This window comes from Strongylocentrotus purpuratus, unplaced genomic scaffold, assembly GCF_000002235.5.
Source record: "Strongylocentrotus purpuratus isolate Spur 01 unplaced genomic scaffold, Spur_5.0 spur5_scaffold_16, whole genome shotgun sequence".
NCBI lineage: Eukaryota > Metazoa > Echinodermata > Echinoidea > Camarodonta > Strongylocentrotidae > Strongylocentrotus > Strongylocentrotus purpuratus.
The window spans coordinates 15,798,717-15,822,013 of NW_022145601.1; the positions used below are offsets into that span (position 1 = coordinate 15,798,717).

The window sequence follows — 23,297 nt, forward strand, 5'->3', positions numbered from 1 at the left end:
AAGAAGAAGAAGAAGAAGAAGAGAAGAAGAAGAAGAAGAAGAAGAAGAAGAAGAAGAAGAAGAAGAAGAAGAAGAAGAAGAAGAAGAAGAAGAAGAAGAAGAAGAAGAAGAAGAAGAAGAGAAGAAGAAGAAGAAGAAGAAGAAGAAGAAGAAGAAGAAGAAGAAGAAGAAGAAGAAGAAGAAGAAGAAGAAGAAGAAGAAAGAAGAAGAAGAAGAAGAGAAGAAGAAGAAGAAGAAGAAGAAGAAGAAGAAGAACTGTGATGGTTCTGTATAAATAATAAAAAACAACCCAAGACTAAACCATTTTACATGGGGTTGTTCCTGAAATTGATGTTATCTTATATGACACTATTAAAAAGGATGATTTGGAAAGCATATAAATGCTTGGTAAAAGAGTTTGTGCATAATGTAAAATACATACAACTATAATGGTTCTGTATAAACAATAAAAACAACCCAAGACTAAACCATTGGCAGGGGGTGGTATTCTAAAAATGATGCTATCGTATTTGTTAGTAAAAGAGGTTCATCGTCATGACAAATGAAAAGCGGGACAAGTTCTTGGTTATGTCCACACAGAGCTGGCTGCATTCGTGTTAAGTAAAGAGGCATCTGTGCGCGTACCAATGATGAGTGTTCTTTCCGTGCAACTTCACTTTGTGATGACAGTGAACATAATTTTTTCTTAACAAAAGAAGATAGCATTGTTTTCAGAATATGGCCTATAAACAACAATGTATCACAAGCGGACGGTTTGAAACTAAATATATCAGCCAAACTTAAACCATATCTAGCACATTTTGCTGCATCTATACTCACGATAATGAAGTAATAATACAAATTAAAATAGTGAAAACCGTGAAGCACACATATAAAGTAAACAACCAAGGAACAACATAAGGTAGAAAACACATTTCAAATGGATTCAAATGAAGAACAGAATGAATACATATACAGTTAACAATTGAATTTTGTATACCCCTTGTAAATTTGATGGTTTTGTGTTTTTTGTAACTCGAGAATGAAAGTTGGACTGGTTGAATTAGGGTCTCCAATGAATGCAAATAGATGTCACATTCTCAAGAAACATATCTTGTGACAAATAAATTTTGTTCATACTTTCACAACAATTGGTAAGGGTTATAATAATTTAGTTGTTAACTGTATATGTAAATTAACATAAATTAACAGCATGATAATATATATATATGGTTTTAAATAACTTCTCCATGAACTGAAATACAGTTTCGGGTATAACATGCTATTACTCTCTAAACATTTTGAGAGATAAGTTATACAATACTTTTGTGACATTTTCATTTGAATAGAAAGCCAAATAAAGATTATACATTTTCTCTCTCAAATTTCTATGGGTCTCTTATACATTTTTTATGAGATTATATTAGTCAGGAATGATTTGAACTATGTAAGATACAATAACAACTCATCTGTTGTAAAAAAGTGCACTATTGAAATGGTTGCCTGACAAAGCAACACACTAAATACATTGTAAGAAATGAAAGAATCATTGGAACATATATGCATCATGATCTGCAAGTAGAATTGTTAATTCAAAATCATAATGTTAACTTTTCTATCATAATTTTAGCTTATGAAAAATTATACTCTAAAAGTAAACAAATGTACATGTTTGAATATATGTTTTGAAATTAAAAAAAAAAAAAAAGACAAAACAGCCTACAGTTATTGCATGTATAATGCTGACACAAAGCACACAATTCATGTTATGAAAACAAAAGGAATGTTACTACTGAATCCAATAGACCAGGAATTCTAGGGAATGTCACCAAGAATGAACATAAATAACTTGTTCAAATGATTATGCAATGCATGCTCCGGCAGGAGCTACTCTGCGGAAGTAAGATTCCTTGAATCTAACACTTACCCTAAACCTATAATCAGTTTGTCTACTTATCATTTGGTGCAATGACCATTTAGTCTAATAATCATTTAATCATCAAATGATGATTAGACCTTAAAACTGCACAAGTCATGTTGACCTTTTCAACTGTAAAGAGTCAGAATATTTGGTTAAAATATTTTTTGATAGAGTGTCTCAGTATTCGATTTGGAAATTAATCATTATTAATCAAAACATAAAATCATAATGATTCAATACACCTTAAAATCTCATAAGCAAGCTGTACCATGATCCATCACTATAATTATTCCTGAACTGAATTGAACAGTTGACGGAAGCCACTTCCCTGAACACATGATTGTAAACAATATTTAAAAAAACTAATATAATTATCACCACTATGACAAAAGAAACTTTTACTTTGAACTTACAGGGAATAAAACATACTTGTACATGGAAGTTATTACTCTCTTACAAATACAAACATCTACCACATGAACCAATTGTTTCTGAAAAACATAAAGAAGCACCAATAGTTCATGTAAAGTATTTTTACAACTTCTCACCGAGGAATGATCTAATCTACTTCAAAATTTACAATATATAATCTACAAAACCACACACTATTTTAACTATTAATAATGACATATAAAAATGGAGCTTATTATATCTTACTGCTCTTCAACTGCTCATTGCCATTGCCTTCTTAATTCTGTTTTTTTTTCCCACTGGCCACATCAGATCTATGATCACATTTTGGAAGAAATTTAATATAGTCTAAACCCAGTGAAAAATATTAGAACTTATTCTCATTGAGGTCTCACAATACCTCTTTTTGTGAAGAAACTGCATTTTTTCTGCTGCCCCCAAGAAGGCCATGACATGGTTTCTCATTGAAACATGTACTATTAAAAGGAACCTGTACATGAATACCACCTGCCTTTAGAGACCACTTTTCTTGTCTCCCTTGGGTGGTCTTTAAAGACAGGTCTCACTGTATTACCTTCAAATTGTTTTAATCACATTCAGTAAAAATTGATACTTTTGCACTCAAACTATACTTTTCATAAAGTCTTTTCTGTGTGCTCTGACCAATCGTTTATTACCTCAAGCTACTTATTAAAATCTAACCGATCTAAGTTGAAAGACCTTGCAATATGTTGCAGAATGTTCAATTCTTAATTTTATAATTAGGACAAAAATGAGGTAATAGCAAACACCTAGAATCCAACACCAAAAGCTAATGATTTTACAGACAAAATCAGAAGGTATTTAAACGAGTCATTGACTCGGTTCTTAATACTTCATTCCCAACAACTGACAAAGTAACATATTTTGCAAGACTAATAACAAATACCCCAAAGTCTTTGATTTCATTCATTATCTTGTACATTATGAGCACTCTTCCTTGGATTAAAAATGCAAATTGTGTTGGTTATCTTTACCTAATTCCTGTGACAATATGGACCCAAACACTATACCTCTAAGCAATTGTCACTGGAGAAATCATTGGGATTAATTTCCCTGACACCTGGCAATGATATAACAATTTTGCAAAACACAAAAATAATCCCAAAAGCCTTTGATTACATTGATTGTCTATGATTTAAAATTGTTGATCTGTTTGAATATGGCACACTTCAAGTTGAATACAGTCTTAATCAAGTTCACTGAGAATTTCAATTCCCAACAACCTGAAGTATTACATTAGGTGAATACTATCTAAAGAATACAGCAAACTTCATTAAATAATTTCCTTTAGAATTTAAATAGCTTGTTAAAAACATTCTGAACATAATTACAGCAATAAATATTAAAATAGATATTGTACATTATTCAGTAGTTAAAAATATTTTAATAAATATATCTATTTGTACTTGAACTTACATAATACCACAGCTAATATCTATTCAAAGTCAATCATAAATTACATCTACTACATGATTTTCTTTGAAACTGCAACTATGAAATACTCCTTACCGGGTAATTTTTTGCGGTAACCAAAATAAAGCTTGCCATGAACTTGAGCATTATTGGTTTTGATCATAATACAAGTCATTGAGTGAAAGTCTGACAGCAGCATTAACATCTACATGTATCTTACCACCTACCCACCACTTTCAATGTCACTGAATTTTGAATCATGATTGGCTGAAAAAATATATAATTTCTCTATGATCATTTTTCATGGCTACATAACTTTATAAATTTCTTCTCACCACCAATATCAACATCCACAAGTGCACATAAAAGTCAAGGTTGAATTCTCTGGTGTTTGAATGTCAAAGGAATTTTTTCAACTGATTCATTTCTAAACTTGACATCACATGTAATATCCAGTACTTTATAAAAAGGATTTTGAGAGCTACATTAAGAGGTATTTATAGGCACTGAGCTACAAAAGCAGTTTGTAATTAACCATGCCTCTTTTCTGTGCTCTTTAATTAAAGCCCCACTGCACTAATATAGCTACTTGCGCCCTCTATATAGCAAACAATGCCTAATCGGTGACCATTGGTCCCCCATGGTCCCCTTTTTCTCATGTTAATTGAGCGCTGATTTGATGAGATAACCGGGAGGTCTAATCCCTCCTGGCCTAACTAGTGCAGATAGGCTTTACGAATGCAATTAGCACACCATTCTATTAAAGTGAAGCTGTACAAAGATTCATTAGAATACAAAATGGCAATGAATTTCATAAAGAAGTCATATAAGATATTTTTTAACAATGACATTTTTGTGCATGGAAGCCTGAGATTACCGACAAGGTCTTACAAACGGGCTGAAGCAGGGTAAATTCAGTGTTTGGCGCTGGTGTGATCATCACATCATTGTCTAGCACAAAAATGTTTGGAACCAGCAACCTTGACCAGTATGACATCACACTGGAGTGGCTGACGGGTTTACAAGGTAACTCAGAATTTGCCTGTACCAGGGCTTATTCTCCTAAAGGCTAGTTATCAAATTGTATCTTATTACAACCCTTTGGTTCTCATAAATACATCCAACACTCAGTGATTGCCTTTTTAAAAATATAATTGCTGAATGATGGACATCCAGGATCATTATCTGATGGGTTTAATTCAGAGTAATCCTGGTCTTCTACCAGATAGTTATTACATCTGTATCCTAATTTTACCATTTTATTCCAATATAACCCATATTTTTTAAACTACAATGTATGTCAAATGGTCATCTCTGTTTATCTTTTTGCTGACTGATATACATCCGGGATCATCATTTTGGGCTTAATGTGCTAGTTATAAAATTTTACCCTTTTATTCTGATAACACCTACATTTTTAAAGCTACAACCGATTGCCAATGATCATCTTTGTTTATCTTATTGCTGACTGCTGTACATCTAAATCACCATCCAATGCCGTAATACTTCCTCTCCTTCCTCATCCTTCCTTCCTTCTCTTCCTCCTCCACCACATCTCCCCATCTCTCCATCATCATCCTCGTATGAGCTGCAGGAACTCGTCTCTCGTCTTGGGATCTTCTCGGAAGTCGCCGAGCATGCAGGACGTGATCGTCTTGCTGTTCAGCTTCTGGACGCCCCTCATCACCATGCACATGTGGCTGTGTGTGCGGAAGAAAAAAAGACAAGACATGACAAGAATTAAAGGCATTGTTTAACAATGTTAAATATGAGATGCATGGCCCTACATGTTTAAGTGTCTGTGATATAGTGTAATATTGAAGCCCTAAAAACATTGCACTTCAAAATGATCATGAAGTGCCTCAAAAAAGTAAAAAATCTTTGAGTGACCAGTTTTACCATACTCATTTTCCCCAATGGACTGTAATGTTACGAAAACTGTTCGGAAAACAAATTTTTTAATTTCCATTCCCAATCATAAATATCTTGATAATCAGACAGGCGATCGGCTTGTAAAAGACATGGGGTTCCTGACTGACCTAAAGGTTTAATTGAAACAAAAGCCAATCCCTTTAAAGGGAGATTGTCATCAGTTTTCATGAGTAGTAGGTCATAATTTACAGACACCAGAATTGGTGAATATACCATGTACAAGTCTCACACACAGCATACTCGTAGTCCCATAAAAAAATATCACAAAATTTCAGCAAACTGGACCAAGGACATTATTATCTTGATGTTCAGCTTGTGGGCCCTGTTTCATAAAACTCAATACCATGTACCAAGGTAACCATGGTACTTTTGTCCAAATTACCATCCACCATGGTAACCATGGTTATCATGGTACCAAAACAATGAAATAAATTGGGTCATTAAGCAATGTATTTCATTGTTTTGGTACCATGATAACCATGGTTACCATGGTGGATGGTAATTTGGACAAAAGTACCATGGTTACCATGGTACATTTTTGTAAGGGGCAATAACAAGTTATAAGCTACTGTTATAAGCTACTGTTATAAGCTACTGTTATAAGCTATTGTTATAAGCTACTGTTATAAGCTACTGAATCCTGGCATCTGATTGGCTGAGAACAAATTTGTCATAGAAATTTAGCAGTTGTTATAGATAACAAGTTTAATGAAACGGGCCCCTGTTCATGGTAAAGGTACATCAACAAATCTTCTATTTGGAGCCAGAAGGGCACTAACTCTGTGTAAGATAATAAGTTAACGTTCTTCTCACTCCAAACAGTCAAACGGTTGTATGAGTACACAAGCATGCATGCAGGAAGTTATGATCTTGCTCTCAGCTCCTATACACAACCCTCAATCAGACATGTGCCTATAAAGAACAAAAATACCACCCCTTAGACACCCCTTTCCTAGTACATCAGTTTGACAACTGCCACTGCCTTCCAATTGTGAAAGGTTAAACAGGGGCTCACTTGAAGTGTGTATCAGACACTCGGATGAAAAGTAGGGTAGTTGAGTGATTTAATCACTTGACTTGAAATACAAAGATTGACTGTAACAGTACAGCAAGCAGGAGAATGAGTATGGTAAGGAGTGAACAGGGTAAAAATTAATTTGAGAATATGTTTGAGTATGAGTTTGATGATATACAAGTAATTCTATTTCATAATGCTACAAAATACTGCTAATAATAAAATTGAGATAATGAAACATTACAGAATGGGAGTAAGCTCTATATATGTTTATCATTTGACAGTATGAGTATGAAGTATGAGATCTGTTCATCAGGATTTAAATAATGGCTTACTCAAGCAAAGGTATACAAACTTACAGGATGTATAAACTCAAACTCATACACCACAATAAAATGAATGTGGATATGATATGAGCGAGTATTGGTTTGAGTGCGAGTATTACAAATGAGCATGAAATGGGAGGAAGGGGGAGGGGGGGGGCGAAAAGGTGACAAGGTGAGCATTGATACGAGTATGAACAGGAATGAGTTTGGGAATAGGCAGTAAGCATGTAGGTACAACTATGAAAATGAGTTTGAACACAGACTCAAGCACTCGTATTCACTAATCCATTTTCTAATGAATCGTGCATGTCATAACACAAATAATGGCTACATCAAAAACTCATAACATGTACTCAATACTCAAATGATTTTTTTTTTCTTCTTCTAAAAGACATAACATAGAATTTGAAAGCTGAAATTAAGAACTACAACTCAAACTAACGCTAAAAACTAAAACTCAAAAAAATCCCTGATGGTGCTCACCTGAGATGACTGAGAGAAGAAAAGTGATAAAACTTGAGACCAAACGATGCTCCCCGGGCATCACACTCAGGTGAGCACAATAAGGGAAATAAGTATTAGTGATTAAGAATATTAAACAATCCAATGAGCACACTATCGCAAAATGTTACATAATACCCGGATCGTTGACCCGGTGTGCGCGCAAATTTGGTATCAAAAGATGCGCAAGACTCTAGGGAAAAAAGTCATGAAGTGGCATCGTCAAATATTTAAGTATTACAGTTTAAAATCGCGAAAAATAGAGGGGGGCGGCTAAATCAGCCCCCAGTCTTTTTAGGGTTAATGCCCATTACATGTGCACGCATCTGGCTCAAGCTACCTTCGTATTTTTGTCTGCCATAACAGCAGAAATATAGATCTACTGCAATGTCTGGCATGCTCGTGGAAATTCCCAAATTTCTGTATTGACAATAGGGGCCAGTTTATCAAAACCAACTTTGTGGACATCCCATTCGAGAAATGGCCCTCTGCATGCTATTGTAGTAAGCTATTTCTAACCCTCTGTACCATGATTTTTATATGGTGAGATATTTCACTTTCTCTGAAACCGCACCATACTTTGCGACTCTTATTTATTGCACATTTCAATTTTTTTTTACTTCCTCTCGTGGTACTTCTGCTGGTCCATGTTTCTTCTCTTTAGCGTTAGATGCAAAATATGATATAAATCTGATATTGAGTGCTCCTAAAAAAAATGACGTATTCAATTTCAATTTCAAATTTATTCATGTTTCCAACAAAACATTACAAATCAATCAAACAGTGCATTGTGCATGTAGTTTTGCGAAGTCACAATAGCAAATTGCAATTATTGATAAAGCCACAGTGCATACAAAAGGCTGTGGTTTCATGCACGGCTGCCTTCACTACTTTGCTTTTGGATTAACCGGTTGCCTACTGGAACCGGATGACCCCTATGTAAGGTGCCAGGTAAAAATGTCAGAGGAAAAAATGTCAGAGGAAAAAATGTCAGAGGTAAAATTGTCAGAGGAAAAAAATGTCAGAGGTAAAAATGTCAGAGGTAAAAATGTCAGAGGTAAAAATGTCAGAGGTAAAAATGTCAGTCGTAAAAATGTCAGAGGAAAAAATGTCAGAGGAAAAAATGTCAGAGGTAGAAATGTCAGAGGTAAAAATGTCAGAGGTAAAATTGTCAGAGGAAAAAAATGTCAGAGGTAAAAATGTCAGAGGTAAAAATGTCAGAGGTAAAAATGTCAGAGGAAAAAATGTCAGAGGAAAAAATGTCAGAGGTAGAAATGTCAGAGGTAAAAATGTCAGAGGTAAAAATGTCAGAGGTAAAAATGTCAGAGGAAAAAATGTCAGAGGAAAAAATGTCAGAGGAAAAAAATGTCAGAGGTAAAAATGTCAGAGGTAAAAATGTCAGAGGTAAAAATGTCAGAGGTAAAAATGTCAGTCGTAAAAATGTCAGAGGAAAAAATGTCAGTCGTAAAAATGTCAGAGGTACAAGCAAAAAAATTAGCAAAGTGTTTCGTACATGTGTCCTGAGGATAATACAATGTGGAAAATAGATTTTGAAATTTATTTTGTTGTGATCAGGCTTGCATATAATGAATGTCTAACATTTTTTGATATTTTGATTTGGTTTATGTGTTAATGTTTGTGAAACGGACCGGTTTGGCCGGTGGCAGCCTGCAACATAGCCCGTGTAACGTTCCAGAGACGAACAAAGTCCAAACGAAGAAATGAAAATTCTCGACAAAAGTCAAGTGTTAAAGTGAGTAGTGCATTTAGTACAAAATAGTTACATAATCCCGAGGAATCACGAAAAGTTACATATAAGGGCTGGGCGCCCCGAACTCTGCTAAAGCTTTAGCACCTAATGGCGGCAAAGGAAGTGGAGTAAGAATAAGAAAATCAAGAAGTCGCTCCGAAAAGTAAAAAGTCGCTCCGAAAACTAAAAACCCGCTCCAAAAAGTAAAAGACTGTCTCGATTCAGAAGCTCATCCCCATTTTAAACTCTCCGACAATTATAAATAACGATGTCATTTAAACCGAACCTCTGCAAAGCGCGCACTTCTCTAAAATGCGATGGTGCGATTGGCATTTAAAGATAAAGTTGAGTTCTGGTCTTGCGAAGTTGCATTGTGAAAGAAACGGTGTGGAAGCAATCAGAAAAGGTTGATCATCTAGCATAAACATGTAAGTATTGGTGTGTAGTGCAAGGTTTTGGAGTCATCAAAATGATAAAATATTTGGCTCAGTCTTGGTAAAGTAACAAGCACTGTACACAGAAAGATATTGATATGGGACTACACAAACATATGGCATACAAATCGGGCCTCATTTTAAAGCTGTTACTTGTCATATCTGGGATATGAAGTCATTTGAAATAGATTTTCAAGGAATATCTTTTTTCTTTGATGTTCTTCCACACTTGCATAATAAGAATGATAACAAACGCTCACATTATTGTTCACTTTTCCCCAGAACTCAACCTTCTCTTTAATTGATGTAACGTGGGCGGCTTTCTGCTTTGTATCGGAGTAACAAAGCTGCTTATTGATTTTTCCCAGACTATTATATACCGCAATAGTAATCGACAATATTTTATTGCAACGTGCGCACTTCGGGAATGTGATGGTGCAGTTAGCACTGATAACATGGCTTTCTGCTTTGTTTCAGCATGGACCCTACTTTCAGAGTATCAAAATACCAAGCCCACAAGAAAGTGGAATTGTCGGAAATATGCATTTATTGGAAATTACATATAATAGTAGTCATTGCCACGCAGTTGAAATGTCCAACAATCTTCAAAAGTGAAGGAGAAGTGGGGGGGGGGGGGGGGAGGTTCATAGATATCTGATCCTATTTTGTGGGCTGTACTGACTTTTCTTTTTATTTAATGATTACACCATGGAGCAACAACTCAGCCTATAAAACATGGCCAAACTTCTCGATTTTAGAAATCTTTCCCCCCCGGAAGTTTGCTCAGTGTACCAGTACCATTTGCTTATACAAAAGCATAATATACCGGTAAATAAATATTGAACTAGGCAGAATAATGGGACATGCATGGTTGCTACTCCGAGTTTCATGCCTTGCAAGCGATCATCAGACAAATTACTGATAGCATTCATCAAAGTACATGATTCCTCTACAACCTTGGTACAAATAAGCTCAAAATAAGAGCTATACAATACATGTATATCCGTCCTCCATTTATTACCACAATTACTTTACTGGGGCCTACAGCCTTACAAGCTTGCTTTCATGTAGGTCCCATCATATTTCTCTTAGTTAAATCACAAATTCATATTGACCACTTATCTTTGTTATTATTTGTTATTAAAATAAAAACAATTTTGTACTTCATTTGAAATAAATGTATGTTTATGAGAAATATGAAAATAAATGAAATGAAATGAAAAATAAGACTACAATACCTGAATACAATGCAATAAGAATACTCATGAGTAATTCCAATTGTATTTTTATTAGTTAAGTCTTTAGTCTTTTAGAGGTATTTGTACCAAGGTTGTAGGATAATCATGTACTTTTAAGAATGCTATCAGTTGCCTGATGACTGCTTGCAAGGCGCGAAACTCGGAGTAGAAACCATGTCCCATTAGTCTGCCTGCTCTGCCTAGGCATTGACCACTGTTCGGAAGGATATATAAAGCAAAGCATATATAAGAGGAAGGGGAGAGCAGCCGGGTCACCGTGCCCCAGAAGAAGAATACCCTCCCCCCCCCCCCCCCTCTTCCTTCGGCAATAATCGGGCAAAAAGTCACAATTTTGGGCCGAAAGGTAAATAAATTTAAACTGGGAAAGTGGAAAATAAAGCAGCGGTGAAATAACGACTGCAGAATATCCCTCGCTGTTCTTTTTCGATAAGCCTAATTAAATATATAACCGGGTGTAATTATAACAAGCTTGTCACATGCTTTTGTTTTTATTGTATACCTCTAACATTTATACCTCTGACATTTTTACCTCTGACATTTTTACCTCTGACATTTTTTCCTCTGACATTTTTACCTCTGACATTTTTTCCTCTGACATTTTTACCTCTGACATTTTTACCTCTGACATTTTTACCTCTGACATTTTTACCTCTGACATTTTTACCTCTGACATTTTTTCCTCTGACATTTTTACCTCTGACATTTTTACCTCTGACATTTTACCTCTGACATTTTTACCTCTGACATTTTTTCCTCTGACATTTTTACACCGAGCCGTCTTTTTAGGGTTAATGCCCATTACATGTGCATGCATCTGGCTCAAGCTACCTTCATACTTTTGTCTGCCATTATAGCAAAAATATAGATCTACTGCAATGTCTTGCATGCTCGTGGAAATTCCCCAACTTCTGTATTGACAACAGGGGCCAGTTTCTTGAAACCGTCATATTATAAGTCTATTAAACTTTGTGGACATCCCATTCTTAAAATGGCCCTCTGCATATTATTGTATTAAGCTATTTCTAACCCTCTGTACCATCATTTTAATTTGGTGAGACATTTCACTTTCTCTGAAACCGTACCATACTTTGCGACTCTTATTTATTGCACATTTCAATTTTTTTTTTTACTTCCTCTCGTGGTACTTCTGCTGGTCCATGTTTCTTCTCTTTAGTGTTAGATGCAAAATATGATATAAATCTGATATTGAGTGCTCCTAAATGACATATTCAATTTCAATTTCAAATTTATTCATGTTTCCAACAAAACATTACAAATCAATCAAACAGTGCAATGTGCGTGTAGTTTTGCGAAGTCACCATAGCAAATTGCAGTTATTGATAAAGCCACAGTGCATACAAAAGGCTGTGGTTTCATGCACGGCTGCCTTCACTACTTTGCTTTTGGATTAACCGGTTGCCTACTGGAACTGGATGACCCCTATGTAAACCCTATGGCAATCAGAGAATTTGGTAGTCAGCAGGTTTATACTGCTTCATTGCCTTCTAACGCTGTGCTCCAGTGCTTATACAGTACAAGAGAACCTTGTTGTACAACATTCGCTCCTGCAACAATTACTTTGTGGTAATTTCATACACTAATTGGAGTTCTACTTTCAACCATGGACCTAACACTATACCTAACCCTAACACTAAACCTAATCCAAACCCAATAGGCCACTCCAGATATACTATCTGCGTGTGGGCAGATAAACGTCATTTGTACATACTGTAAAACCCACAATTGCTGGATACATGTTCATGATAGTTGTGTAATCATTACTCATTTATGCAGCAGAGCTGGTACCTTCCATGATATTCAGTTGGAAGTACTATTTTTAAAGAGTGTAAACACAAAGCAATTATGAAGCACCTCCACCACTTTGGTAATAATCATTCCAAAATGCACAAAGTGAGATGTCTCCATGTTTAAAGAATCTGTGGATATTTTTGGGTCATTTGTACAAAAGCTACCTCCAAAGCGGCTTATACTTTTGACAACTTATAGCCTGGAGCAATCATCATCTGCTGGGGCAAATGTCTGAGAGAACTTACACGGCTTCAATGACTACTCCAACGCCAGCCGGAGCTATAGCTTCTGTCACAGCGAGGGCTATTTGTTTGGTCAATCTTTCTTGAACTGCAGGTGAAATAAAGAGCAGTTGAAGAAAAAAAATGGGCAATGATTAAAACAGATTTGAAATAATCAAATAAATCAGATTTCCCAATGAACATTTATGTCAGCTTTCACAGTCACCTAAAGAATGCAAAAGTAAACTGTAATAAGCATAATCATGATAATCATTTATCAAGTCTGCGTTTTCCCTCTTAGGCAGGGATTCCTGACTTTTGCACCATGATGTCACTCCCTCCCTTCGATTCTTCTTGGCTCAAAGAATCCTTCTTGTTTAAAGATGAAGTTGTGTTCTGGTCATGCGATTGCATTGTGAAAGAAACGGTGTGGAATCAACCAGAAATGGTTGATCATCTAGCATATAAGAATTTGTGTGTATTGCAAGGTTCTGGAATCATCAAAATGATAAGAAATTTGGCCAAGTCTTGGTAAAGTTACAAACACTGTACACAGAAAGATGTATATGGGACTACACGAACACGTGGCGTAAAAATCCTACCCCAGAGTTTTACGATGTTACATGACATATTTAGAATATGAAGGCATTTGAAGAGTCATGCTTTTCAGGGAACATGTCTTATCTGATGTTCTTCCACACTTGCTTCATAAGAATGATACCGCTCACAAATTATTTTTCACCTTTTCCCAGAACTCAACCTTCTCTTTAATACACCGACCTTACTGCTTTCTTTTTTCACCATGTGTTAAACATTAATTGCTCTACAAATTATTGAGTCACCTTTCCCAGAACTCAACCATCTCTTCAAAACATACCTAATCAAGGGGGTGTTTCACAAAGATTGAAAGTCGAACTTAAGTCTTAGTTGGACTTAAAAATTATGATGAGCCACTTGTAGCCTTAAGAAAAAACAAATTTAAGAGCAAAAATGTTAAGTAGTTTAGACTTTTTATAAATTCCACATCTACAACATGGAATCTCCTTGAAAAAACGAACTATGAATGATTTGAATCAACATGTTATGCCTTTTAAAATAACTGTTACAAATATTTTCAAAGATGTTTGCAGCTTTCCATAATTGTTAAGTCCAACTTAAAGATAAGTTCAACTAAGGATCTTTGTGAAACACCCCCTGGTCCATGTACCAATTGTAATAGGTTTACCTTGTAATCTCCTGCTGTAAATTTCAACCAGTCTGAAAAAGGAAATCAAGAAGAAATAAGTTAATTAAAAATGGAAATAATACCAAATATTGTCCAATCAATAACAAGGCGAATGGAGTAGAATTCTAGAACATTCTCATAATCTACATTGTCAATAATAGTGTTTCATGTACATTTTGCTTAGCCATAAGGTTTTTTTTTAAAAAAGAAATAAATAAAATAAAACTACAAGGTCAAAACAAGGAATAAAAGCTTCCTATTTTGTTACTTTACCAGTTATTTGACCTTAACAAAAATGTTTAAAAGGGCATTAAAATAGGAATTTAGGTAAAAGTTATTGTGTGAAGGAAAATTGCTGGACAAAAGTAGTACAGAACAACACCCTTCTGCCCAGGGCCATAAAGGTGTAAAGTCTGTGTTGAAGTATAGGAGTTAACGCCCTTCTGGCTCCAAACAGATCAAGTTTCTTTCTTACCTTGCAACTTTGCTGAGACCTAGTACTCGCTTATTTGGAAGATAACCAACAGATACCTTTAGATAGAGATGGAGATGGAGAGAGAGAGAGAGGGAGAGAAAGAGAGAGAGGGGGGTGGAGAGAAAATGAGAGAGGGGGGGGGGAATGAGAGAGAGAGAGAGAGAGAGAGAGAGAGAGAGAGAGAGAGAGAGAGATAGAGAGAGAAAAAAAATCATATACCGGTATTATCATAAATGTATTTTCAACAATTGCATTTATATGAAAATGGATATCCAGATTATCATTGTTATTATTATTATTATTATCGCTCATGAGATGAACACCTTGGACTTGACAAAAATGATGTTTCTGTGGGAATATGTTGGGGCAACCACTTGGGTATACATCATTAAAACAAAAATTAAACAGAGTTTTGTTGAGCACCCAGGGCTGGCATATTGTCACTCCTGGTGCTCCATTATCATTCTTACATCTGCAATTACAGCCCTCAAGCACTTTAAGGAATTGAATCCTTCCAGGTACCAACTAACCTCATCTGGGTGGAGTGTGGCAAATGTAGATTAATGTCTTGTCAAAGGACATTAGTGCTGCAACAGGGATTCGAACCCTGTACTTTAAGGTTCACAGTGCAGAGACCTACATGTATCCGCTGGACCACAACACCTCTTACAGAAATAGAATGGAAATGGTGTATTCCCCCTGATGTATTTTTCCCCCTCTGTGCTGTGGGTCTGTTCAACACACACTCTACAATTTGCCCCCTCACCCCCCCCCCCACCCCCCTCCCCCTCCGAAAATTATTAAACCTTCAAAGTATAACTTGTATAATTTCTGGATACACTACTGGCTATGAAAGAATGAAACCTGCAATTAGAAAACTATGATACATCTACATGTAAGAGAAAGAAAAGAGGCAAAATCTCATCAGGTTTAGCCACTTTTGCCACTTCGTTGTTAACCAAAATACATGTAGGGTATCCACAGAAATTCTTCGGATTGAGATTTGTAGTTAGGCGGTGTCAGGGACAAAAAAAGAATTTTGTTTTAAAATGGTACTGCACTCAAGGGCCTTTTTCTTGTTTAAGATGTATCATGTATCACTTGTCTGCCATGCTGAATTGCACTTGTAAATCAATGTATTATTGAATTAACTTCAATACAATTATAAATTAACATTAAGTGTAATCATGGATATACATTTAAATGGTAATATCCATCAACCTGGATAAACACTTTATGAGGGCTATAAAAGTAATGAGCCATCACATTTGTGGTCATTGAATTTCAAGAGGAAAATCGACACATGATAAACTGCTTCCAATCAAACTAATGAATTAATAATTACAGTTTTTTGCCTGGTGAATACATGCCTAAACTACAAGAAAGAGAGACAGATGTGTTTTCTGTGACACACTCTATAAAAAGTAGCAAAATTTCATAATTTTACCAAACTTCTCACATTTTTGTATCTAGCTTTAGAAATAATACAAACCCAGTACATTCATGCAGATCTGAAGGGACTACATTTAAAAGAAAGCCATACCACATACAAAGTGTAGACCAATTTTATTCATTTAAAGCTATTAAACCAAGATGAAGAAAAAAGGATAATCTATTGTAACAATTCCATAAATGAAGCTTGTTTGTAAATATCATATTTTCATCATTTTGCAATAAAACTCACATACAAGTGTTGAATACTGATAAACATTTTACCAGCAACATTTTCATGGCATATTTTAAAACAAAATTTGTTGTTGCAGTATCAATGCATGACTTGCATGTTCATTTGGTAGGTCTAGGCTGTACGTGGACTTCAAAATCATGCCACATAAAACAACTTCAGGGTGGAAATTTACAGAGAGGGTAGAAATAAGACTACTAGTACCCTGTAGTGGAGGCATTCAAATCCAGATTGTTTGCACTCCTAAAGTGGGCAAAGATATTAAATTCGGAAGGCTGGTCAATAAAAGTTATCAGAAAGGGTCAAAATTAAAAGCCACCGTTAGAGGCGAGTGCCAAGAGTGCATGAATCTCCATGATTTTGACGTTCCTTTTGACGTTCGTTTGCCAGGCGGAAGCGAATGTATTCCTGGGAAATTTAATCTCGGCAGTGGGCCCAGACATCCGTTGGTGGACGGTAAATGAAAGCTAACATCGGAAAAAAGGAATGTTTGCTCTTAATAACTGAGGAGAAATCGATAATAAAAACTCCGGGAATGCAGCTTCATTGTATAGATAATACCAGGCAAGGGGCATTGCACGATTTGGCGGGGGGAGGGGGGGGGGGGGGGGGGGAGGTGATACTGTCTCAATTCGACATTTTCTGTGTGCAAATATTTTATTTTTAAAGCACTGTCACTATACCATATTAGCTGAAGAACCCCCTTTCCCTTCCTTCTTTGGAGGAGGCTCTTTGGAGAAAAAAATCAGCAAACTTGAACTTGTTGGTAAATTTGGTCTGACACAACCCCCCCCCCCCCCCCCCTCCCCTCCCCAATTCAGATTGGCCACACTACAAGCCTGATGTCATGTAAATGTCAGAGGATTGATGAGTATGGCTACTTGAGAAGCAACAGGAGTAGAATGTGACTTATTAGTTCCGATGTGACCTTTTCTCAAAGTTTGCCCAGAAAGACTGAGAGATGGCAGCAGGAAACAAGCCAAACATCAAACAGTACTCTTTAAAAAAAGGGGCCCTTTGGGGAAAAAACTAAATTAGATGACATGGTCAGGAAAATGGTGTGGGCGGATGTAGCACAATTTTTGTTAAAGGGATCCGGTAACTTTGTCTTATAATCCTTGATTTAGCTCATGCTGCAATGATGATTATAAACCTTTAGGTCAGTCAGGAACTCCATGACTTTTACAAGCCAATCGCCTGTCTGATTATCAAGATATTAATGATTGGAATTACAAATTTTGAAAACCGTTCACCGGACGGTTTTCATAACACTACAGTCTATTGGGGAAAACGAGTATGGTAAAACCGGTCACTCAAAGATTTTTACTTTTTTGAGGCACTTCTTGATCATTTTGAAGCGCAATTTTTTTAGGGCTTCAATATTACACCATATCACAGACACTAGTAACATGTAGGACCGTGTATCTCAGATTTAACATTGTTAAACGATCCCTTTAATGAAAATGTATTGAATTTGGGCTCAAAATTTGAAAAGAATGACAAAAATTCCATTTTTTTTTGTACTGACTTTGCATAATTGAAGACCTCTCAGTCTCAATCAAACTGTTATTCATTACCAGGTGTGTGAAGCAGTAGTTTTTCTTTATTTTGTACAAGCACAAGAAAAAAACGTTTTGCAGTTATCAGAAAATGATATATTGCCAACAGAAAAATTATCCAGGTAGATGTCACTTCATTCGTTTTTATAATAGAATTTTGTTTTAGGGTCAAAATCTGACAATATTGTAAAAATTGGCAATTCAGAGATTTTGGACTAATTTTGATAATCTTTATAACCTGTCAATTAAAACGAACGTGAGCTCATCCATCAACAGTTTTATCATAATATTGTCTTTCTAAGTTTCTATCATGTTACATATCAGTCTGGTGTAAAGAAGACTCCTCCCTCATTATACTCACTTTTCCTATGAATGGCACAAGGTGGTGTTCACACAGAGAAAACATCTCGATATCTTTGACTACGACCATCTCGTCATGATCTTCGTCGAATATTGCATCATTTAGCACATCTGGAAAAGAGAAGAGATGTAGTCATTTAAACATGATTCAAGGGAATTAACTTATAACCTGTAAAACGTAGCTTAACTGGGTATTAAAGGTAATAAAAAGTTTTGGGGTCATGAATTTGGTTCAAATGAGCATATTGGAAGCATATGCAATCTCACAATGTTCAGTGATCATTGTCACAGTTGAAATTGAGTCTAAAGCTATGAACTTGTAAATAATAAACTCTTTATGTTGTATAGCGACCTCTCAAGGTCAAATATTATTTAAGCTATAAAACATTGTTCCTGACTAAAATTGACTGATTACAGTGTAGCTATTCCCGTATGGAAATTATATATGACAACTACATATTCTGAAATTTTCATGATCTCAACTACCATTGTACGGCCGTAGGCGCTATTTGAAATTTATCAAAATTTACCGGGAGCACCGGTAAATTTTTATATTCAATTTTTCTCGAAAGCAGAAGTGTTTTAGGAGCAGAATTTTCTAGTGCTTATAGTACATCCACAGGGGCATCCAAATATATCAAAATTGTAAAGAATCACTATCCACCCAATTTTCAAAATTTCCCAAAACTTTGTACTACCTTTAATCTTTTGCAAAACATCTGTATGCAGAACTTGATGCCGCCTAAAATATTCAGTTGCCCAATTTAGAAAACCTAATTTTGTAATTCTTCGTCGTACAATGTTCACAGGGCAATGGACTTTGACGCTATGTCAATTTTCAATCTCTGTTTTATTTGATACATGTACATGTACATCTTCAAAACAGTTGTTAAATAATGTTTAGACTTTTAGAGATTGTATAGTTATACAAAATTCTGTTAACTTGAACGAGGATAAATTTATTTGATCAGGAGCACAATACACTTGTATAAGCTAGGCCAAGATCAAATGGGTTTTTATCCCCATAAAGCCACAATATTCATACCACATGCATTTTATATCCATTTCAATATTTGTTTCAGCGACAGTAATCCAGTAAAAATTACAATTTGAGGTCACTTGTGAATTGCACTAATTACATTTCAAATTGATTTTCTCCTGTGTGAAAGGTTTTATTCTCTCAGTATAAGTAGTACTAGTAGCAGTAGAAGTAGTAGTAGAAGTAGTATTAGTAGTAGTAGAAGTAAAAGTAAAAGTAAAAGTAAAAGTAAAAGTAAAAGTAAAATTAGTAGTAGTAGTAGTAGTAGTAGTAGTAGTGGTAGAATTAGTAGTAGTAGTAGTAGTAGTATTAGTAGTATTAGTAGTAGTATTAGAAGTAGTAGTAGTAGTAGGAGAAGTAGAAGAAGTAGTAGTAGCAGATGTAGTAGTAGTAGTAGTAGTAGTAGTAGTAGTAGTAGTAGTAGTAGTAGTAGTTGAAGAAGTAGAAGTAGAAGTAGTAGTAGTAGTAGCAGTAGCACTAAATAGCACTAGCAGTTGTCAATGAAGACCAAATACATATCTGTACAATTTCCTGATTGAAACTGCCTTAAACCCGAAGTAAGCAAATTCATTCACTAAAATGAGACACATCACACATACCCCCCCCCCCATCCACTACAGTCTACATCACAAGCACCCCCCCCCCCCTCCAATGTCCCTTAAACGATAGCAAATGCATGCATCTGCTTCAAGACAATATGAATCAGTGCCTCGTTCAGATACACACAGAGTGCAGAGGTTCATTTGGGATTAATAAAGCCCCCAAACGAGCGGCAGGCCTGCGGCGCTACATCTTAAGTTCACCCGATTCATTTCAGACAAAATCAATATTAGCATCATTTTACTTGTTGATCACGCAGACCTTAGCACAAACATCGCGACGATGAGAGACTGGCAGGATTCTAACGATCCCGATGTACATGCCTTTCTTGACAGTTCTGGGTTAATATAAAGGTAGAAACTAAATCGTTGGCCAAATAAGGTGATGGCGGAACCAAAACGAGCCAAAAATAGTTTGGAAATCGGAGAGATGGTTAGAGTTTATTCTAAAAAGGTAGAGTACAGCATCACTGTCAATTCTATTCAAAAGCAAAGTTTCACCCATTAACTGCCGAGTTCTCTCAGACATTTCCATTAATACATTAATACAAGTGTATATCAACATTACCATTTCATCTGTCTGGGGCTAAAAGGGCATTAAAACTAATACAAATTTTTGGTATAGGCCATGAATATGGTTCAAATGAACATATTGGAAGCACACACGATCCTACAATATTCAATGATCGTTGTCGCGGTTAAAATCGAGTCTAAAGTGATGAAATTGTTAATAATAAACTCTTTATGTTGTATACATGTAGCTCCCTCTCAAGATCAAGATCTAAATTTAGCTTTAAAACAATGTTCTTGACTAAAATCGACCGATTGGCTAATGTCGTTTGGATATTATATATCACAACTGCAGATTCTGAGATTTTCATGGTCGCAGCTACCATTGGATGGCCGTATGGGCGCTATTTGAAATTTATTGAAATTTACAGGGGGCACCGGTAAATTTTGATATTCTATTTTTCTCAAAAGCAGAAGTGTTTTAAGGTCTAAATTTTCTAGTGCTTATAAAACATCCACAGGGGCATCCAAATATTTCAAAATTGTAAAGATGCACTATCCACCCAATTTTCAAAATTTCCCAAAACTTTGTATTACCTTTTTAATACATCAACATTACCATCTGTTGGAGCCAGAACGGCACTAATGTAAGTCTGTGTATTAAAATGATATGATTTAATGCCCCTCTAGCTCCACACTCCAGACAGATGATTTATCTACTTTAACCATTATCACATTCAATGCTTACAAAGGCAAAGATGTCCTTTGGCAAAAAGGAATTAATCTACCGGTAATTTTACATTTGCTACAGTACTGTACACTCAACCCAGGTGAGGTATTTGGGTACTGGAGTTTTCGTTGGCAAAAAAAATTCCTTGAATACAACAGGGCCTCATTATCAGGAGGGCGTTTCACAAAACTTGTCGTCAGTGACAAATGACAGTATTTGTTATAAGCTACTGAAATCCTTGCTTCTGATTGGTTATCTGCAGATTTGTCACTGATTTTTGTCATTTGTCATTGAAAAAAGGCTTTGTGAAACGGGTCCCTGGGCTAGCCATAAAAATGGCATGCAATAATCAACTTTTTACACAATTAATCAGACAAACGACATAAATGCTTAAACAGCCCATAACACTTGGGTGCCTTTCTATGGGACACTCCCACACAACTTGAATTCTTTAAAGAAAATAACCCAAAAATGAACGAGACAAGAAGTTAATTTCATTGCTCACAAAAAAGGGCATGACACAGGTCACTGGGCCATGCTTTCGTTTCCATGGCAATAGATGTCTGGCATGTGAAGTTCAGGTTGTCAACATGTAGATCACGAAAACCATGGTGGGAGAAGAGGAAACTGAACTCCATGAAATATTTGGGCTTTTGCCAATATCTGCAAATTCTGCATCTACGAAAAATAGATATACATGTAGGCTTGTAAGTTGTACATGTATTGTATCCCTGGTAGTTTTCACACATGAACTATAATTGGGGGGGGGGGGGGGCTATTTTATACATGTACATGTACATACTTTTATGGTATTTCCTAGCAAACCTGACCATTTTTCTTGCATTTTCTTACCAAAAAAAAAGAGGAAAATAGACCCCAAAAATAATTACGGCTTTGGGGACAAAATAGAAAGATGAAAAATATATTCAGAGTTGATTAATAGTCTAATAACACATTTGTTTCTGTTTTTTAACTATCTTGCAACTCCTTGTAGACCATTTTATTTCAACTAGGAATGACACATGCTCCTACAGTAACCGAGTTCCTTACTTCATGTACTGGTAGAATATTTTAAACAAGTACAAATGTACTCTTCTTTTTCTCCTGGCATTAAACTCCAACATGTCAGCATTTTTTCTTTTTGTAATTGAATTTTTCATGCCCATTCAGTTGTCAAGTGGAGACATACATGTATGAGGCCACCATCCTAGTCAAGCATCTCTTACAGTATGGTCGCGATCTCCTGCACTTTTTCAACAGATGGCATGGATAATACTTTCAATTGATAATAATATGTTATAAAAATATTAAGTTTGTTAATGTATATAAACATGTATTTTAATAATGTGTTGAAAGAAATTATTATTGCTGGTATATGTTGTATTAATATACCATACTTTTTTTAATATGTTCTTTGCTTTCCAGTTATTGTATTTGGAAAAATGCAGAAATAAAATAAAAATTTAAAATATTTCATTGGAATAATGTATACTTGGGGTATAATTTGTGGTGAATTTGTGAATAGGTTTGTGTGTCTGTGTCCAATCAGGAATTATAGATAATAATAATGTAATACCAGGGTAATGGAGTGTACTTCTCTTTGTGATGTCCATTTTTTCAATAATCACAATATCACTCTCATCTGTACTCTATATAAACGCAAATATTAAATTACTTTTTAAATGGGCAAGGGAGTGGACGTTTTTTTTCTTAAAAATGGTAAATTAACACTTTGAACATGCTTGATCCAACATTATAAAGGTTGAATAATATAGTATAGTATTGTTGGTCCTCTAAAGAAGAAGTTCCCCCCAACTCCAGAGTCATATATTTTGAAGAAACAAAATTTCAGTCATATTAAAGTGTTTAAAGATAAAGGTCATCCGATAGCATTGTGAAAGAAAAGGTGTGGAATGGATCAGAAACAGTTGATCGTGTAGCATGTAAGTATTGGTGTGCACTGCAAGGTTCTGGAGTCATCAAAATCATAATAAATTTGGCCGAGTCTTGGTAAAGTAACAAGCACTGTACACAGAAAGCTATGGAACAACACACATGGTGTCAGGGCTAGTACTACCTTGTCTTTCTATGCTCATTAATCAG

The 23,297-nt window shown here is 35.5% G+C and overlaps 1 protein-coding gene across 1 annotated transcript in view; it reads right to left on the bottom strand.

Moving 5' to 3' along the window:
- Positions 1–565: 565 nt before the first annotated feature.
- Positions 566–23,297, bottom strand: part of LOC583737 (GTP cyclohydrolase 1) — a 31,115-nt gene continuing 8,383 nt past the window's right edge. The window contains exons 2-6 of the mRNA XM_783632.5: positions 18,318–18,427; positions 14,714–14,769; positions 14,239–14,270; positions 13,038–13,122; positions 566–5,466 (exon numbers count right to left, since the gene is read on the bottom strand). Coding sequence (XP_788725.3) covers positions 5,340–5,466; positions 13,038–13,122; positions 14,239–14,270; positions 14,714–14,769; positions 18,318–18,427 — 410 coding nt within the window. The 3' untranslated portion in view covers positions 566–5,339. The remainder of the gene's footprint in view (positions 5,467–13,037; positions 13,123–14,238; positions 14,271–14,713; positions 14,770–18,317; positions 18,428–23,297) is intronic.